The 17,167-nt window shown below is 33.8% G+C and overlaps 1 protein-coding gene across 3 annotated transcripts; it reads left to right on the forward strand.

The window, feature by feature from the left end:
- Positions 1-7,286: 7,286 nt before the first annotated feature.
- Positions 7,287-14,989, forward strand: LOC112517397 (inactive protein kinase SELMODRAFT_444075-like). 3 transcript variants are annotated; one of them, XM_025124812.1, is made up of 11 exons: positions 7,287-7,394; positions 7,944-8,066; positions 8,511-8,783; positions 8,991-9,145; positions 9,245-9,339; positions 9,422-10,446; positions 10,834-10,994; positions 11,477-11,553; positions 11,642-11,789; positions 12,651-12,800; positions 14,481-14,989. In XM_025124812.1, the coding sequence occupies exons 3-11, from the start codon at positions 8,603-8,605 to the stop codon at positions 14,706-14,708; spliced, it is 2,220 nt and encodes a 739-aa protein (XP_024980580.1). In that variant the 5' UTR covers positions 7,287-7,394; positions 7,944-8,066; positions 8,511-8,602; the 3' UTR covers positions 14,709-14,989. The 3 variants fall into 3 exon arrangements, with proteins under 3 accessions (XP_024980580.1, XP_024980581.1, XP_024980582.1); XM_025124813.1 differs by lacking the exon at positions 7,287-7,394 and adding an exon at positions 7,613-7,864; XM_025124814.1 differs by lacking the exon at positions 7,287-7,394 and having other exon boundaries at positions 8,050-8,066; positions 8,611-8,783.
- The last annotated feature ends 2,178 nt before the right edge of the window (positions 14,990-17,167 follow it).

The following is a 17,167-nucleotide window of genomic DNA, read 5'->3' on the forward strand; positions in this document are numbered from 1 at the left end:
ATATATATATATATATATATATATATATATATATTTAGAGAGAGAGAGAGAGAGACTTGGGATCACGTGATACCAGTCTGTTTTCATGAGATTCATAAGACCATTTTTTTACACTTGAAACTTCACAGCAAAATACTGTAAAAGTTCGGTTTTTTTACCTTCACAGTGTTTTGCTGTAAAGTTTCAAATGTAAAAAAAAATAGTTTTACGTGTCTCACAAAAACAAACTGGTCTAACGTGAATCCAATATAAATAAATAAAAGTCATAATTTTTTATATGTAAATTGAATAAATGGAATGGAAAACAATGGCGACATTGGGCAGAGGGCAAGAAGGCTTGGGGTGTGTGTAATTAATTTCATTAAATTCAATGCGTTTCATGTACTAACAATAAAAGACATCTCGGACCACCGCCCATGGCCCATTGTTCCCGATACAACATCCTCTTTTTTATTATTATTATTATTATTAATATTTCATTAATTAATTTCCCTATTTAATATTCTTATAAAGATTCTGTAAATAAACCAACACACGTCAATAACAACAAATAATTTACAATAAGACGTAAAATAAACCATATAAAACGTAGTTTCTTAAATAAAAAGTTAAATTACCAAATTAGTCTTCTTATAATGAAAATACATATTTTTCATTTAGGGGTAGAATAATCTTAAACTTATTTAATATTTTAAGAACTCAAAACAATGAGAAATTTTCTTTAGACAAATCCTACTCTAAGAATGTGCCACATAATTCTCTATATATATATATATATATATGTATGTATATATATATATATGTATGTATGTATGTATGTATGTATGTATGTATGTATGTATGAACGATCAAATGCAAACCATCCTCATTCGTCAATTTTATTGTTTAATTTAATGAAATTGTTTCATATATGATTTTTTATATTTTAATGAAATTGTTTCATGTATTTCTCTAAAATTAACATAATAAAGATGATAATATCCATAATGAACACTCTTCACAATAAAAAATAATTAACCAACCTCTCATAATTAAAAAAAAATAAAAAAATAAAAAAAATTATGATTGGTTGAATGAGGTTTGTATGATTTGTACAAATAACATGATTTACAAAGTAAACCTCATCCATATATATATATATATATATGTATGTGTGTGTATGTAGAGATATAGATATAGATATAGATTTCACTAATTAATTTGTATTTAATATTTTTAATATTCTTATAAAAAATTATTTACAACGTGTTTTTATTTTAAAATAAAAAATAAAATAAAAATATTTGATGTGATTGTATTTATATTTGAAGTTGAAAAGATGGTAGATATTTTATAATTAAAAATAAAGAATATAGAAAAGATAAAAAGGTTGGATTATTTTTATATAATAAAAAAAAGGAAAAGAAGCAATAAAAAGTGGTTGGTTGTCTGGGGGTATCCCCGTAAGGCGTAAAGAGTTTGGGTGAAATGATGTCTTTGTTGATAAAAACAAATCAAAATTATCTGTTAAAGAAGGAACCCGATTCTAATCAACAACTAGACAATTAACAAAATTCCAATTTCATTAAAATAAATTACTTGTAAACTTTGAGAAATAATATATATATATATATATATATATATATATATATATAGTCGGGTTCAAATGAGAACGGTATCTATTTGAGAGAATAAGAGAATGAACGAATTACATTTTATTTTACACTAACATCATGTACAAAATCACATGTAATTCAAAGGACTTTGTCCCACGACCTGAAGACGACCAAAGTCGTCCACACACCTTTTTTTTCACCGTTCATGTAAAACCACACGTGATTTGGTTGTTTTTGTATTCTATTAAATAATTAGCATTTTCATTTGATCATCCCTCTATATATATGTATGTATATATTGCATGATCTTTCATATATATATATATATATATATATATATATACACACACACACGAAATATGGTCAACTTGTGAAAAGACCCAAATCAAATGTGATTTTGATACAAGCACATAACGTTGATCAACCATAACTTGGTCGTGCAAATCAATTTTCACGCGGCCTTAGTTGCTTTGGCTCGTCATTTGAATCCTTTTGGACGTGTTATATTACATGTGATATGTGACTTCTTGCATGTTGACTGACTTCTCGCATGATCTTTCATATACATATATATATATATATATATATGTGTGTGTGTGTGTGTGTGTGTGTATGTGTGTGTGCGTGTATGAAAGATCATGCAATAAGTTAATTAATTTGCGAGAAGGCGAGAGTTCCCATATCACATATGATTTCATGCATGTGATACAAATAGTAATCATATATGATTAAATACGTCTAAAGATGAAGCAAATAATGCGACAAAATGTCACAGGAAAGGTCATCCGCTATATGTCAGTTAACACAACATGTGTTTAACCATATATGATTACCTATTCGTATCACATGTAATTAACCATGCGTGATTTGGAACTTCTCGCCTTCTCATAAATTAATCATCTTCTCGTCTGAACCTGACCCCTCCACATATATAGACACTCTCATACACACACAAGCGCCCGCATACACACACACACACACACACATATATATATATATATATATATATATATATATAATTAGGTTAATGTGAGATTATAAAAATCCCGATAACCTGTATATCCCTTGATGCATGCATATTTTCAAGCTATATATTCCATCAATGAGTATATTTATCAGTACATCTCTTCTATATATGCATATATATATATATGCATATATATATATATGCATATATATATATATATATATATATAACCTAGGTGAGTTATTATGCAACTATTTATATTTGTACAATCAATACAACTCAATCTCAACCGTCCATTTAATTTGATGAATATGTGATTTCATAAAAGTTTTGATTGTTTCATAGTATAAAGTGTTGATCATAATTAATGAATCTTATTCATCTTCCATAAATATTTAAATCATAATTTCCATAAATATCTCAATTAATTAGGTTTTATTAATTATACAAATATAATGAATTGCATTTGAAACGTGTCATTTTCTTTAGTTCTTACATGAACAGCCTTATATATACCAAATCCATGCAATTAAATTTTAACATTTAAAAAAATTATAATTTTTTTTGCCGAATATTTTATATTGAAAACTGAAATTAATAAATAATTAAATTTTCAATAAAGACAAAAAACTATGTCCTACCCTCTTATTCATCTACTCCACAACTCCACATGTATCAACTTCCCAAGGTTTAAACAATTAAATAAAAAACAATTTACTTTTAAATTATTTTTAAGTTTAAAAAATCACACACACACATATATATATATATATGTACATATATATTTGTATTGATTTAGTAAACTAAAATAATAATACAATTATTTAAAAAACAACAACAAATTTCCTTGAAATACGGGTATCAATATAATAGATTATTTCGAAGATTTGAAAGCTGCACGAAACACGATCCGTTAAAAGTGGATTGGAACCACCCACCCGAAACCGTCACCAGATCGACGAGTGTCAGGCTACCAATGTTCAGTATGACTTGTTATTTAATACTGATATTGTATTTCAGTTGATGGTATGACAGTTAAAACGTCTTATTAACGACGGATTCAAGTTTTAAGTGTAATAAATGTACGTGGTGGATACCTTTCGTTAGGTAGGATGACGAAGATGGGTAACGATGGGGCGGGTCCCACAAGAGGAGGGTAGTATGGGGAATTAAATGTGGGTCATGGACACGGTCTTTGTTGCCCACATTGATTGGGATTTCAAATCTTGCAAAACAGAAAGGGGGCTAAGTAGGTGGATTTTTTGTAATTAAAGAGGTATATATTATTGTCTATTTGTAAAATTACATTTATACCCTGTGTATATGTTAAGTTTTATGAGTGAAAGGATCAATTTTGCTCATGTACTTTTTGGTAAATTCGTTTTTACGGTGAAAGTGTATTGTTTTGGGGATGTAGAGATCATAATGAGACCAGAGCATCTTGACAAGATTTTTTTAAAATTTCAATTTAAAAAATCTAAATTATCTATAATATCATTTTCTAATTTAAAATATCGCAATATTTTTTATAATTTAACGTTCATATTGATATATATTTAGAGAGCGAGAGGGGGATCAATATACATATATATATATATATATATATATATATATATATATATATAAAGAGAGAGAGAGAACGCTAACTATTTAAGAAAACAAGAAAAATATTGTTAATGTACAAAATCATATGTGATTTTATATTAACATTAAAAAAATGGAAGCGGACGACTTTTGAACCTGTATGATTTTGTATGTGTGATTTTACATTAACGTCAAGAAAATGGAAGCAGACAACTTTTGAACATGTATGATTTTGTATGTAAATATATACATGTGTGTGTGACTCATGTATGATTTTGTACACGAGTATATATATATATATATATATATATATATATATATGTGTGTGTGTGTGTGTATATGTGTGTGAATCATCTATGATTTTGTACGTGAATCATATATGATTTTGTACGTTAACGATGTTTTTCTTATTTTCTTAAATAATTAGCGTTCCCATTTGACCATGCCCCTATATATATATATATTTGGAATCATGTGAGACCCGACTGTTTCCATGAGACCCATGTGACTATTTTTTTGCACTTGAAACTTCACAGTAAAACAGTGTGAATGTAACCTTCACATTGTTTTGTTGTGAAAGTTCGGATTTTTTTACCTTCACAATGTTCTGCTGTAAAGTTTCAAATGTAAAAATATGGTCTCACGAAAACAGACTGGTCTAACGTGAACCCAAACCCCCCTACACACACACACATATATATATAGTTTTTAAAATTTTAATCATGAGTATAATTGCAAATGACATAACCCTGTCTTACTTTTAAAAAAAAACACACACATTCATAATAATAAATACAGAAAATAAAATAAAAAATATAACAAGTTACATTGCATTGATACCCTTCTGATATACCTTAGGAATATCAGTATTTTGAATTAGACAATCCAATTATTATATAGATTTAAGATTATGTGAGACTAGACTGTTTTCGTAACATCATATAAATAACATTAAACTCTCACAACAAAACACAGTGAAGTTACAGTAATTTTTGTACTTTTACAATGTTTCACTATAAAGTTTTAATTTTATAGTCTCATAGATCTCATATGAAAATTGCATGAAAAAGTAATATACTTTAATTAACTTAATTCTTATTTTGGATAACGTATTTTTAAAACTTTCATTTTAGTATCTAACATGTAAAGTCTTGAACATTTAAGTATCCAGGTAACCAGTTGAAGCATTAACCGGTTACTATGTTGATATGGTGAGTGATGTGGTATCCGGTTAATGATTCAACAAATAATACTAAGTTGGATAACACATCACTCGCCATATCAACATGGTAATCGGTTAATTTCTTCAACCAGTTACCCGAGTATTTAAATATTTAAAACTTTACATCTTGGATACCAAAATAAAAGTTTTGAAAATACGTTATCCAAATAAAAATCAATTTAAAATACATTATTTTTTCATACAATTTATCGAATTTAATTAACAATTATGTATTTGTGATCTATTTTGTGCACACGTAAAATAGGACCCACAGAAACGACTTGTTTTATATTTTTCTGTGTGATTTTTTAATTTAAAATTTGAAATAGTTGTTGCATGAAACTTGCCGATTTTTTTAATTTTTTATTATTATATTTGAAATTAAAAAATAATAAATAATAAATAATAATTCTTATATTAAAATATATCACCGTTTCTAAAAGAGACAAATAAAGAGAAGTAGCAAAGCCTAAACTTTTAACCTTTCCCTTCTCATTTCAAAATCAACCTATTTCAATTTTCACCCCTTTTGCTTTTATTTTTGTCATAACACTCCCCTTTACTTTGTTGTGAAGGAGTTTTCCAGATCACGGCCCGGAAGGAATTTACCTGGAGTCGACTATTCTTGATTCAACAAAGGAAAGAACCCTCGATCCCAAGACCAGTTGCGTCTTTTTCGACTAGTGAGTTATTGCCTAGCCTTAGGCACTCGGTCTCGTGGCAAAATTGGTATGTGAAGTTCAATGACATGAGAACTTGCAAATGATATTGATTCAAAACCTTTTGTTCCATGCGTTGGAAAAATACTCGCGTTCAAGTATTTTTTTTTTCATATAATGCTGACCCTCTTAATCACCACCTCGTCACTACAGTTCACATCACTCTGCTTCCCAATTTCCCATCCTCCCTGTCTCGACCTTACATCTTTCTTGTTACATTTGTGACAACAACAACCCGCCCCAAACTATTTTCTTTCAAAGTTGTTCTCTCCACTATACACCACTGTTGCTCTGCCCCCATCACATCCCTCCTTGTCCCACTACTCGGATCTTCTTCTCTTTCTTCCTGCCTTCACCACTTATGCCACCGTGGACACTATCACAACCCCCTCATTAGGAAAACACAAAAAAGGCTATTTTTGTAATTTACCATTATTTCACTCTAACTTCAAAGCTATATTATTCAAACCAAAATGTCTGCTCTAAACCTTATTAATTCGGTAATTTCAAATTCCAATTCCTCTGACATATTCAATAACTTTAAAAACATTTTACGAAACAAATACCATCTCAGAATTCCATATTTAACTTGAACATCAATCAACTCGTTTGAGACCACCCCATAAAATACATTTAGGGGTGTTTATCAAACGCTTAACCAAGTAAGTCTTTACCGACAAAATTCAACACTATCACTTATTTATCGGTAAGATTTTCGTCTACCAAAACCGTATCGTATGCAACAGTTTATCCGGTAAAGGCTAATCGTAATAAGAACCATCACCATCACTTACCGTGTAAGACTCGCAGTCATTGCCTTCGTTCTTACCGAATATGATTCTTGGTCCTTGGCATATTCAACGGGTAAGGTAATGTGATTTAATGAGTGTTTACCCAAGTAAGTGTTTAGTAAATGACCTCTTAATTTATTGAAAATCACATTTTATAGGAACCTTTTATTACAATATTAGATACAAAAAGGACTATTTATGTTAAATAGTAGAAATTCAGGGGGTCTAAATAAAAATATTGAATCTTCGACAAGAACTTGTCGCAAGTGAAATGAGGTGTGTATTTAATTAATCAACCTTTTTCATGTTTCTCGATAAGGGTAGTTTTTTACTGAAAACGAAGAAGGTCAGTCCCCAAAATCTGTCCAAAATCAAGTGTAATTCGTCAACTCAAATCTCTCCAGCAAATTCAGCAAAATCGTGAAGATCACACACTCAAATCTCTCACATCTTCAAGCAGATAACGGTTTTCACTCCATTTTCAGATTCGTCAATCTGAATCGTCGTTACAGGACGGTAAGATTCATATCCATATGTATTTGTTGTTTTTTTTTTTTTTTTTGAAATTTTGATCTTGACCTAGTGATGTTGCTTTTTGTCGACTACTCGTGATTTTTTAGCATCGATATAAATAGAAATTTTAGAGTATTATTGTTTTTGGCAGGGAAATTGCCATTATTGCTTGGTTGTACGTTCGTTACATTGAGTTATCTCTTCAAGTATTTGCTGTATTTTGTTTGTATGTCTCAACTCGGTATCAAATTGAATCCGTGATGCATCGTGTTTGGTTTATCTAAATGTGTGTGTGATACGGTGGGAATTGTGATATATGATGGATGTTGAGGGATTGAGGCGATCGTGAGTGGACACTGTTGAGTCATCTCTGCATTAAAGTGAAAGCTACGGACACAGAGGCAGTTTCAACTCTGATTGCCACGTTATTTGTTTGATTTATTTGATACTGTGTTCACTAGTACTTAATTTTTGTAGGTGAACTTTATTCTGATTGGATTTGGGATTCACATTCGACTTTTTTATATTTCTATTCGCTAATTTGTTGAATAGGGTGGGGTAGCAGAGTTCCAAATTCAGATCATAAAGGAGTTTCGAATAGATCCGTTGCATTTTGGGCAACGAGCTCAAATGAGCTGAATTTTCCTCATTGGCCACATTCAACTTTTGAAGATTGTAAGAACACTGCTTCAATTGTTTGTGTCGTATATCATGTGATTCAAACTGTTGCTTGATAATTATGGTCAGATTTCAGAGATTTTAGTTTTGGATTCATTTGCTTGAAACATTATAGATCCGGAATATCCTATAGCAAATAGGGTGAATACGAACTCCCCCACCTGGTTTGATTCCTTTCCAAGGGTTCTTCATTTTTAGAAAAAAAACCTTTATATTGGTGAATTGTTGCCAGTCAAAATGGTCTTTCCCCTAATTTTTGGAGGTATTCAATTAAACCGCTGTTACAGAACAGCTATCATTTTTCTACTTGTACGACTTGTTAGGAATCAAAAACTTGTGGTGGGGGCCGAGTGACAAACACAATAATGCAATTGGGTTTTCTTCTAGTTAAAGTTTCATGTGAAACACTTGCAACTTATGTCCCGCTGTTATCCTCTGAAGATATTATGGGAACTGGTGCTATATATTTGGCGGGTTGGATCTATTGAAGAAGGAATCTTCGAGAGTGCTATTCTTTTTAATTTCTGGGCTCAATGAGCAGAGAACAGAACATGGAGAAGCTGGAAAAGGGATCGGATGCTGCTGAGAAGGTAGTTGTTGCTGTGAAGGCGTCTAAGGAAATCCCCAAGACTGCTTTGGTTTGGGCTTTGACTCATGTGGTTCAACCAGGGCACTGCATCACATTGCTTGTGGTTATGCCTGGACAAAGTTCAGGTAACATAATTTCTTGATTGTCACACACAGCACGCTTTTATGAATTTTTAATCCTACAACCGCAACACATTTGCTATCATCTCAATTCCCAACCACAACACGGTGTCGTTGCATATTTGTTGTCAAGCAGATTGCAACAAATTTGAATTTTGCAAGTGCAAATGGGTTTCTTATCATCAAGTTAATCACATTTTTCCTCCAATGCAGGTAGAAAATTATGGGGTTTTCCAAGATTTACCGGAGACTGTGCTAGTGGTCACCGGAGGTCAAACACAGGAACAAGTTCAGACCAAAAAATTGATATTACAGATTCCTGCTCCCAAATGATCCTTCAGCTTCATGATGTATATGATCCTAATAAGGTTTTTTCGTCTTTCAATCCAAGGGGTTAGTCATTGCTTGTTTTTTAATTTTACTTTTTGGTTAATAACTCATTTATTCTTCTGCTGATTATATTACAGATAAATGTGAAGATAAAAATTGTTTCTGGATCGCCATGTGGAGCAGTAGCGGCAGAGGCCAAGAAAATTCAAGCTAGCTGGGTTGTATTGGACAAGTATGTTAACTAAATTCCAAGGATTTCGACTTTATTTCTTTTGTAGCTTTCACTTACTTTTTAGGGAATCCATTTTGTGCAGAAAGCTCAAACACGAACAAAAGCGATGTATGGAAGACTTGCAATGCAACATTGTGATAATGAAGAAATTGCAGCCAAAAGTTCTTCGTCTGAATTTAGTTGGATCGCCAAAGAAGAGACCTGAAGCCAACTGTCCATTGCCTCCGACAGATCAATCAGTTGAAAAACAAACGAAAAACAAGAACTCTTCTCTGGATTCGATTCGAGGACCGGTTGTTACCCCAACAAGTAGTCCCGAGGTATTTACTGCAACTGAAGCTGGAACCTCATCGGTCTCAAGTTCTGATCCGGGAACATCACCATTTTTTATTCCTGTAACTAATGGCTCCTTAAAGAAGGAGAAATCTTTAGCCGGAAAGGAGAATCAGGATCTCCTCGAGTCGAGTTCAGACTCTGAAAGTGAGAATCTTTCATCATCTTCCTCTAGCTTAAGGTTTCAACCATGGATGGTGGAAATGATCACTTCAAGCTGTCAATCGTCTCAAAACAAAGAGGAAAGTTCACAAAGATATAGTTCACAAGCTCAAACTTCCACAACTAATGATATGTTCAGGAGGTTATCTAAGCTTGATAGAGACTCTGAGCATGGAAGCCATAGAAGTGACGTAGAATTTAGTGGTAATGTTAGAGAAGCTATATCTTTGTCTCGAAATGTACCTTCTGGCCCACCTCCCTTGTGCTCAATATGTCAGCACAAGGCACCCATATTTGGAAAGCCTCCAAGGTGGTTCAGTTATGCTGAGCTGGAGCTTGCTACCGGAGGTTTCTCTCAAGCTAATTTCTTGGCTGAAGGAGGATTTGGCTCAGTACACAGAGGGGTTCTTCCAGATGGTCAGGCAGTGGCTGTTAAGCAACACAAACTAGCAAGTTCTCAAGGGGATCAAGAATTTTGCTCGGAAGTTGAAGTACTGAGTTGTGCTCAGCATCGGAATGTTGTTATGTTGATTGGATTCTGTATTGAGGATGGAAGGAGGCTGCTTGTCTACGAATATATATGCAATAGATCATTGGACACTCATCTTTATGGTAATTTCTAAACTAGAAATATATATACATACTCCTATTTTCACTCCTATATGCTGCTATCTAAATCTGCCTTAGAACATTTGATCTATGCGTTATACCATGCTTCTGTGAGCTGTGATCTGTGTTTACTGACCCACAGAGTAAGGATTGTAAAGGAAATCATAAATAATTTTCATTTCCCTTAAAAACAACCCTTGCTTTCGCTAGCATGGTATCCCAAATTACCCTTCTTTTTTCTAAATCAAAGAAGTCATTTTGTTAATGTATTTGATCAAACCTATGTTGTCCAAAAAATTATCTTTAAACTTGTTATGATTACAACAGGATGGTGTATTTTTGTAGCAACTGTAAGCCTAATCTCTGTCAGTGACCGTGTGATATACACAGGACGTCATCGAGATCCTTTAGAATGGGCAGCACGCCAAAAAATTGCAGTCGGAGCTGCCCGAGGACTGCGATATCTTCATGAAGAATGCAGGGTAGGTTGCATTGTGCATCGTGACATGCGGCCAAACAACATCCTCATCACCCATGATTTTGAACCTCTGGTACATTCTTCTTTTAACTACTTTCTAAAATGTTTTTAAGGGAAACTGCAATCATGATTCACAGTTATATAGTCTCTTCGATATAGATGTTATTGCACCCAACAAGCCTGCAAAATACAGAACAGTTGTAAGGCTATGTTTAATAAAGATAGCTGCTGATCAACTAGTCAAGTTTAGTAGAAACTAGTTGATAATGTAAAATGACCTAAAATAGCATGTTGAAAAAGTAACCGGAAAAACATAAGGGGTATAATTGAAAGAAAAAAAAAGAAAAAAAAGGTAAAAAAGGCTTCTGAAGCTTATTGAAACCTTAAAAGCTTAATTAGAAGGGTTTTTTTAATAAAATTGAAAAAATAAATTAGCTTATGGTTGTAAAAACATGACATCTGTCAAACTTGTTATCCTCGGCTTTCAAAACTTGAAATATGGACTTTTAAAACTCTGAAGAACCTAAAACATACCATTTAACTCCTTTCTTCAAGGTAGGGGATTTTGGCTTAGCACGGTGGCAGCCTGATGGAGACACCGGAGAAGAAACACGAGTAATCGGAACATTCGGGTTAGTCTTCAATGTGATTATCTTTCTTCTGGCGTGCACCATCTCCATGATATATATTTTGAACAGTTGTTTGTTTTTTTTGTTTTAGATACTTGGCTCCTGAGTATGCACAAAGCGGGCAGATCACCGAGAAAGCCGATGTATATTCTTTCGGAGTCGTATTGGTGGAGCTTGTTACAGGCCGAAAAGCGGTGGATCTTAACCGACCCAAAGGCCAACAATGTCTCACAGAATGGGTGAGTACCAACCACTCATTAGACCATCTCCATCCCTAGCAAAAAATACACCAAATTGGTGGGGACATTAACGCCATAAACGGCTTCAACTCCAACCACACTGCATATTTGAACAAAAAACACGGCTGATATGCCATTTCTCTCCCATCTGTGGCATTTTGCCGTTCTTTTTGCAGCACGGTTGGAGCTTAGGCTTTGGCAAAATCTCAAATATGCAGTACGGTTGGAGATGCCCTAAAGATCATGAACTGGTATCAGATATATCAAACTAGAAGAAAGACTAGTAATCCAAATCATATATGGAGACAACCCCCATGTTTAGCTCAGTTGGGAAGGGGCGGAGCGACTTTGTTCAAAATAAACAACCGGTTCAAGTTCGAATCATTTAGGAGATGAACTTGAACCCCTTCGTTAGCCTCAGCCACTGAGTTCAACTCTAAAATGCCTCCTCACATGTGGTTCCTAGGGGTAGGGCCGCACAGCATTTTTTGCTCAAATATATAGATACATAGGGCCTGTTTGTTAGCAGCTTAATGAGATTCAAACAGCTTATTTGGTCAGCTATACATGGCTGTTTGGTAGTGACTTAATGATATAGAAAGTGGCGTATTCAATAAGCTTTTAGGGGTAGCTTCATGCGGAAAGCCAAGTTTCTTTTATCCAAACTTTCCCCTCCCAATTAAAAGAAACACTCTTTTCATCTATGAGAAAACCCTCTCAAACAAACAGATAACTCCATCCATACATGATTTAATGAAAAACCAACCCGACAACCCCGTAGCCTCATATGCGATTAGAGATGTAAGGAGTAAAAAGAAGTTTTTGTTATTGATTTTTGTTTGTTTCGGTAATCATCGATAGGCACGGCCATTGTTGGAAGAAGATGCGATTGACGAGTTAATAGACCCACGGCTAGGGAACTCGTATTCAGAACCGGAGGTTTATTGCATGTTGCAAGCTGCTTCTCTATGCATAAAAAGAGATCCACAGTTACGTCCTCGTATGTCACAGGTACTTCTTTTGTTCCCTTGTTATTGTATTCCATCGTATTTCCATTTTCGTCCTTATAATTTGCAATTTATTGCTATATTCGTTCCTGAACTAATTTCAACATTTATGTACCAGGGACCAAAAAAGTAAAGAATTGTGAATTACAGGGACAATAAATTGTATAAGGACGAAAATAGCAATGAATTACCAAGCATAGGGAAAAAAACCACAATTTTAAACCATAGGGATGAAAACCTCAATTTTTAACAAACCACAAGGACTAAAAATGTAATATTCTCTTATATGTTTTTCTCTCTATCACACAATTTTCACTGGCTAACAAGGACTGTCACGAAAACAATGAGGCTAGATGGCTTGTTTGTGTACCAAAACAGCCAATCTTTTTAGCCAATTCATTTTTAGCCACTTTGACCAGAGCTAATGCCTTGTGCATTTGCCTAAAACTTGATTTTCTGATTAAAAAAAATGTTTTTTTTTTTTTTTTTTGGCGTAATATGAGCAAAGAATTTCTTCTTCTTTTGTAAAAAATAATCTGGAAATAGGTTTAGGGGTAATATGCCTAAATGCCTTGCACATTTGTAAACTTTAGTTAAAAATGGGAATTTAGTTGTAAAAGTGGCTAAAATGGGAATTTTGTTTAAGAGATTGACGATTTTGGTCAATTTCCTGTGCATCTTAACCTCCCCCCACGGCCCGACCCCACCTCTTGGCGTGACACCCATATATTTTCCCGTTGGTTTCAACTTTCTCGACCCGTGTTTCATTTTCACCTGTATATGCTTTTCACCATCAATTTTCACAAATGAAATGACTAAGTAAAAGCCAAACCATGTGAAAACGGATAAACAACAAGGTTTTGTAAAGTAAAAGTCTATTGATCATCCCTATGCCGCCTTCTTTTCCTTTTTTATTGATCATTCCAGTTGCTTTATTTTGAATTATACCATGGCCCTATAAAAGGTTAATGCCAAATTCCTCCTTTTGCAATTTGTATGCAGAATTGAACAAAACAAAAATTTGTTGTCCCATGTTTCAAACAATTGAGATATGACCACTGTTTCAAAAGACACTGTAACAGCCGTCATGGTGCGCCGTGACTCGAGGTTTATGTCTCATGCCACGTTAAGCCTACGGCACGCCATGGCTTAATGCAAGATTTTTGTAACATGATATTTGATTTTTCTTACCTTTTAAATGTTATATTTGTTAGTTTTTAATATATAACTTAATTTAAACTGTTTATTATCATTAACTCATCAAGTAATAGTAGAGAACATGTGTTTATATATATATGATATTACATATCATAGATATTTATCGCCATAAAAAACGTCATGGCCTCGCCGTGGCTCCTAAGGCTTGAGGCTCGGTCTCGCTGCCATGCCATTTAGGACCTTGGATATGACTGGAGTAAGTATGACAAAAATGCATCTGTTTTCTCATCACTAAAATAGGTGGAACAAAAGTTAGGGAGATAGAGACGAGAATGGTAAATTACTAAACTACCCATGTTAATTTTAAATACGACCTAGCAGATGTATAGCCATATAAGAGTTGATAGCACTTTGTAAGTTTGTAGGATCAGAACCCAACATCTCTTGCATCAAATAGGTGCCCATATAGTGCAACATTCTGTTCTGTTTTCTTTCGGGTATTTATATGATGGGTTCTTCCATGTAGGTGCTACGGATACTAGAAGGCGATATGATCATGGACTCAAGTCACGACGTGGTCAGCCGGAGTGGTAGGTTATGGACGACAGATCATCAACAACACAACGGGAGTCCAACGAGCGAGACGTTTAACCAAGGTTTCAGTGGCAAGCCTTCTCTCGATTCAACACGACCTTCTTATTGGCAAAGAGAGAAACCGAGAAGGGCTAATTCATGTGAAGACGGAAGGCGCTGAACAACTATTTTTGTATGCAATTAATGACCGACATGATTAGTTAGTGTTTTTTGTAATTCATGGATGAATGAAGAAAACTGCAGGTCGTAGTCGTAGTGTTGGTTATATATTTTGTTCCACAAAACAAAGGAATCAAAGGAAGCAACGCTGATCGAAACCAGTCTTCTAGAAATACAAGCAGAGATTGTGTCCAGGATCGAAGGTCTGATGACCCATTCATCATTTGTGTAGCAACCAAATTGTATGTAAATTTTTGAGTAAATTACATTCTTTTGTTTCAATGGTTTGTTAAAAACTTGCGATTTTCATCTCCTTAATTGCTATTACCAAGTATGTTGGATTGAAAAAAAGCAAAGAACTGTAAATAAGGACAAAAACGGCAATAAAGTTTAGGGCAAATTGTATGAAAAATAACGTATTGATTCCTATTTTGGACAACGTACTTCCAAAACTTCCATTTTGGTATCTAAAATGTAAAGTTTTAAACATTTAAATATTTGGGTAAAAGGTTGCAACATTAACCGGTTACTATGCTGATGTGATATTCAACTAAGTATTATTTGTTATTCAACCCAATTACATCCCATCACTCTCCGCATAAGCATGGTAGTCGGTTGATGCTTCAATAGGTTACCCGGATACTTAAATGTTTAAAACTTTACATCATAGGTATAAAAATGAAAGTTCTGGAAATACGTTACCCAAAATAAGAATCAACTTAAAGTTTGTTATTTTTTGATGCAATTTGCTCTAAATTTTATGTTACAAGAACGAAAATAACAATGAATTACAAATCAAAAAGATGAAAACCACAATTTCGTAAACCATATAGACGAGAATCGTAATTTTTAATAAACTACAGGGATGAAAAATGTAATTTACTCAAATTCTTTTCCTCATTTGAAATTGAAATTGCCAAATTAATCCAGATTAGAGTGAAGTTGGTGGTAAAATTGATATTTGATTGGAGTACGTTCGTTTAGGCATCTTCTGTTGGAACAGTGTTATTTGATCAATGGAAAGCTTCGAATACTTAGAAATTTCCTCTTAATTGTAACAAGTCGTGCTGTGAATGAACCTTACAATGACCATATATTGCTTCCATATGTACATATGCAACATATGGCCATATCTGTCAGTTGCAGCTAACAAATCTTGGGCCACTGCATCAGCTCGATCTCTAAATATACGTCATTATTTTATTTAATATGATTTCTTTTCATCCCCAACAAATTGATAAGATGGCTTTACGTGATTGGTGGACAGAGAAGCGACAAGAAATCCGGGAAAAAGATATTATTCTTAAAAGAACCAAAACCGCTTCTTGAACACAAGGTAGAAGCAATTCCCAGATTTTGACAGTGTTCAATCATGCCTTTGACAGCTTGTGTGTTATATTTGTGAGAATACGTGGAATTCTTGTAACAAACAATCCCTGATTTGCAATTAAACTTAAACTAGGTCAAAGCTAGTTCACGATATCCTCTGACGTATAGCTCAGTTTGGCAAAGGACCGGATGACTTTACCCAAATATAAGTAAGGTCCTAGGTTCAATCCCAGGCCCCCTCTAGGCTCTAGCCTCAGCCGTTATGTGAAGCAAAAAAGAAACCCCCCTACATTAGTGTCCTTAGAGGTGGGGTCGGTAATCAACTGTTTGCCCAAATATCCTAAGAAAACAATGAACATTGTTTTATATGGAGATTCAATGCGGAGTACAATTGAAACAGGCAATAGTAACATCTACTAAAGTAAAGGCGATAGAGAAGATAATGAAAAAGCCCTAGAAACAGACATAAAAATCCATCACTGCATTGTGATCTACTTCACGCGATGTCAGGTCGCGCACCAACTATCTTAAAAATGGTATCGAATGTCGCAAAATCAGATGCGATCTATGCTAGGTGTTGGGGCAATACACATGTCTCATAGAATATAAAAACAGTGCTATTTTGACTTGGATTTAAGGCACATCTTACAGGATCTCATTTGAATCTCTTTTTAAAAGAGCCATTTCTCTAAAGAGCCATCTTAGAGAAAGGAAATATTCCTAGATATATACAAGTTCGATGGTTCGTGTCATCTGGTGGATATGGAACTCCAATATACTGAAAAAGCATATAGAAAATAGAACAAACAGATTGTTTTCCATGAGATTCTTAAGCTCCATGTCCACTCCTATTCCAAGCTCTTAAGCAACATAAACAAGCACATTAACAATAAACCTCATTTTACATTGTTAATGAATCAATCATAACAACTAATTGGGAGTTGGTTGGAAGCCTACATGCACACTGAGTTGATGCGGGTTCATGATCCTGAGTATTTCAAAGCAGAGTTACTCAGATCGAGACTCGTCATTTTGTTGAAAATGTTCATTAATGAATATAATCATCGCTCGATCTCTAACTGTTTAGAAAATTCGAAACTCACGAAAGGAATTACACAAAACATGATGTTC

Source organism: Cynara cardunculus (genome assembly GCF_001531365.2).
Source record: "Cynara cardunculus var. scolymus isolate 2C chromosome LG 8, CcrdV1, whole genome shotgun sequence".
NCBI classification, from domain to species: domain Eukaryota; kingdom Viridiplantae; phylum Streptophyta; class Magnoliopsida; order Asterales; family Asteraceae; genus Cynara; species Cynara cardunculus.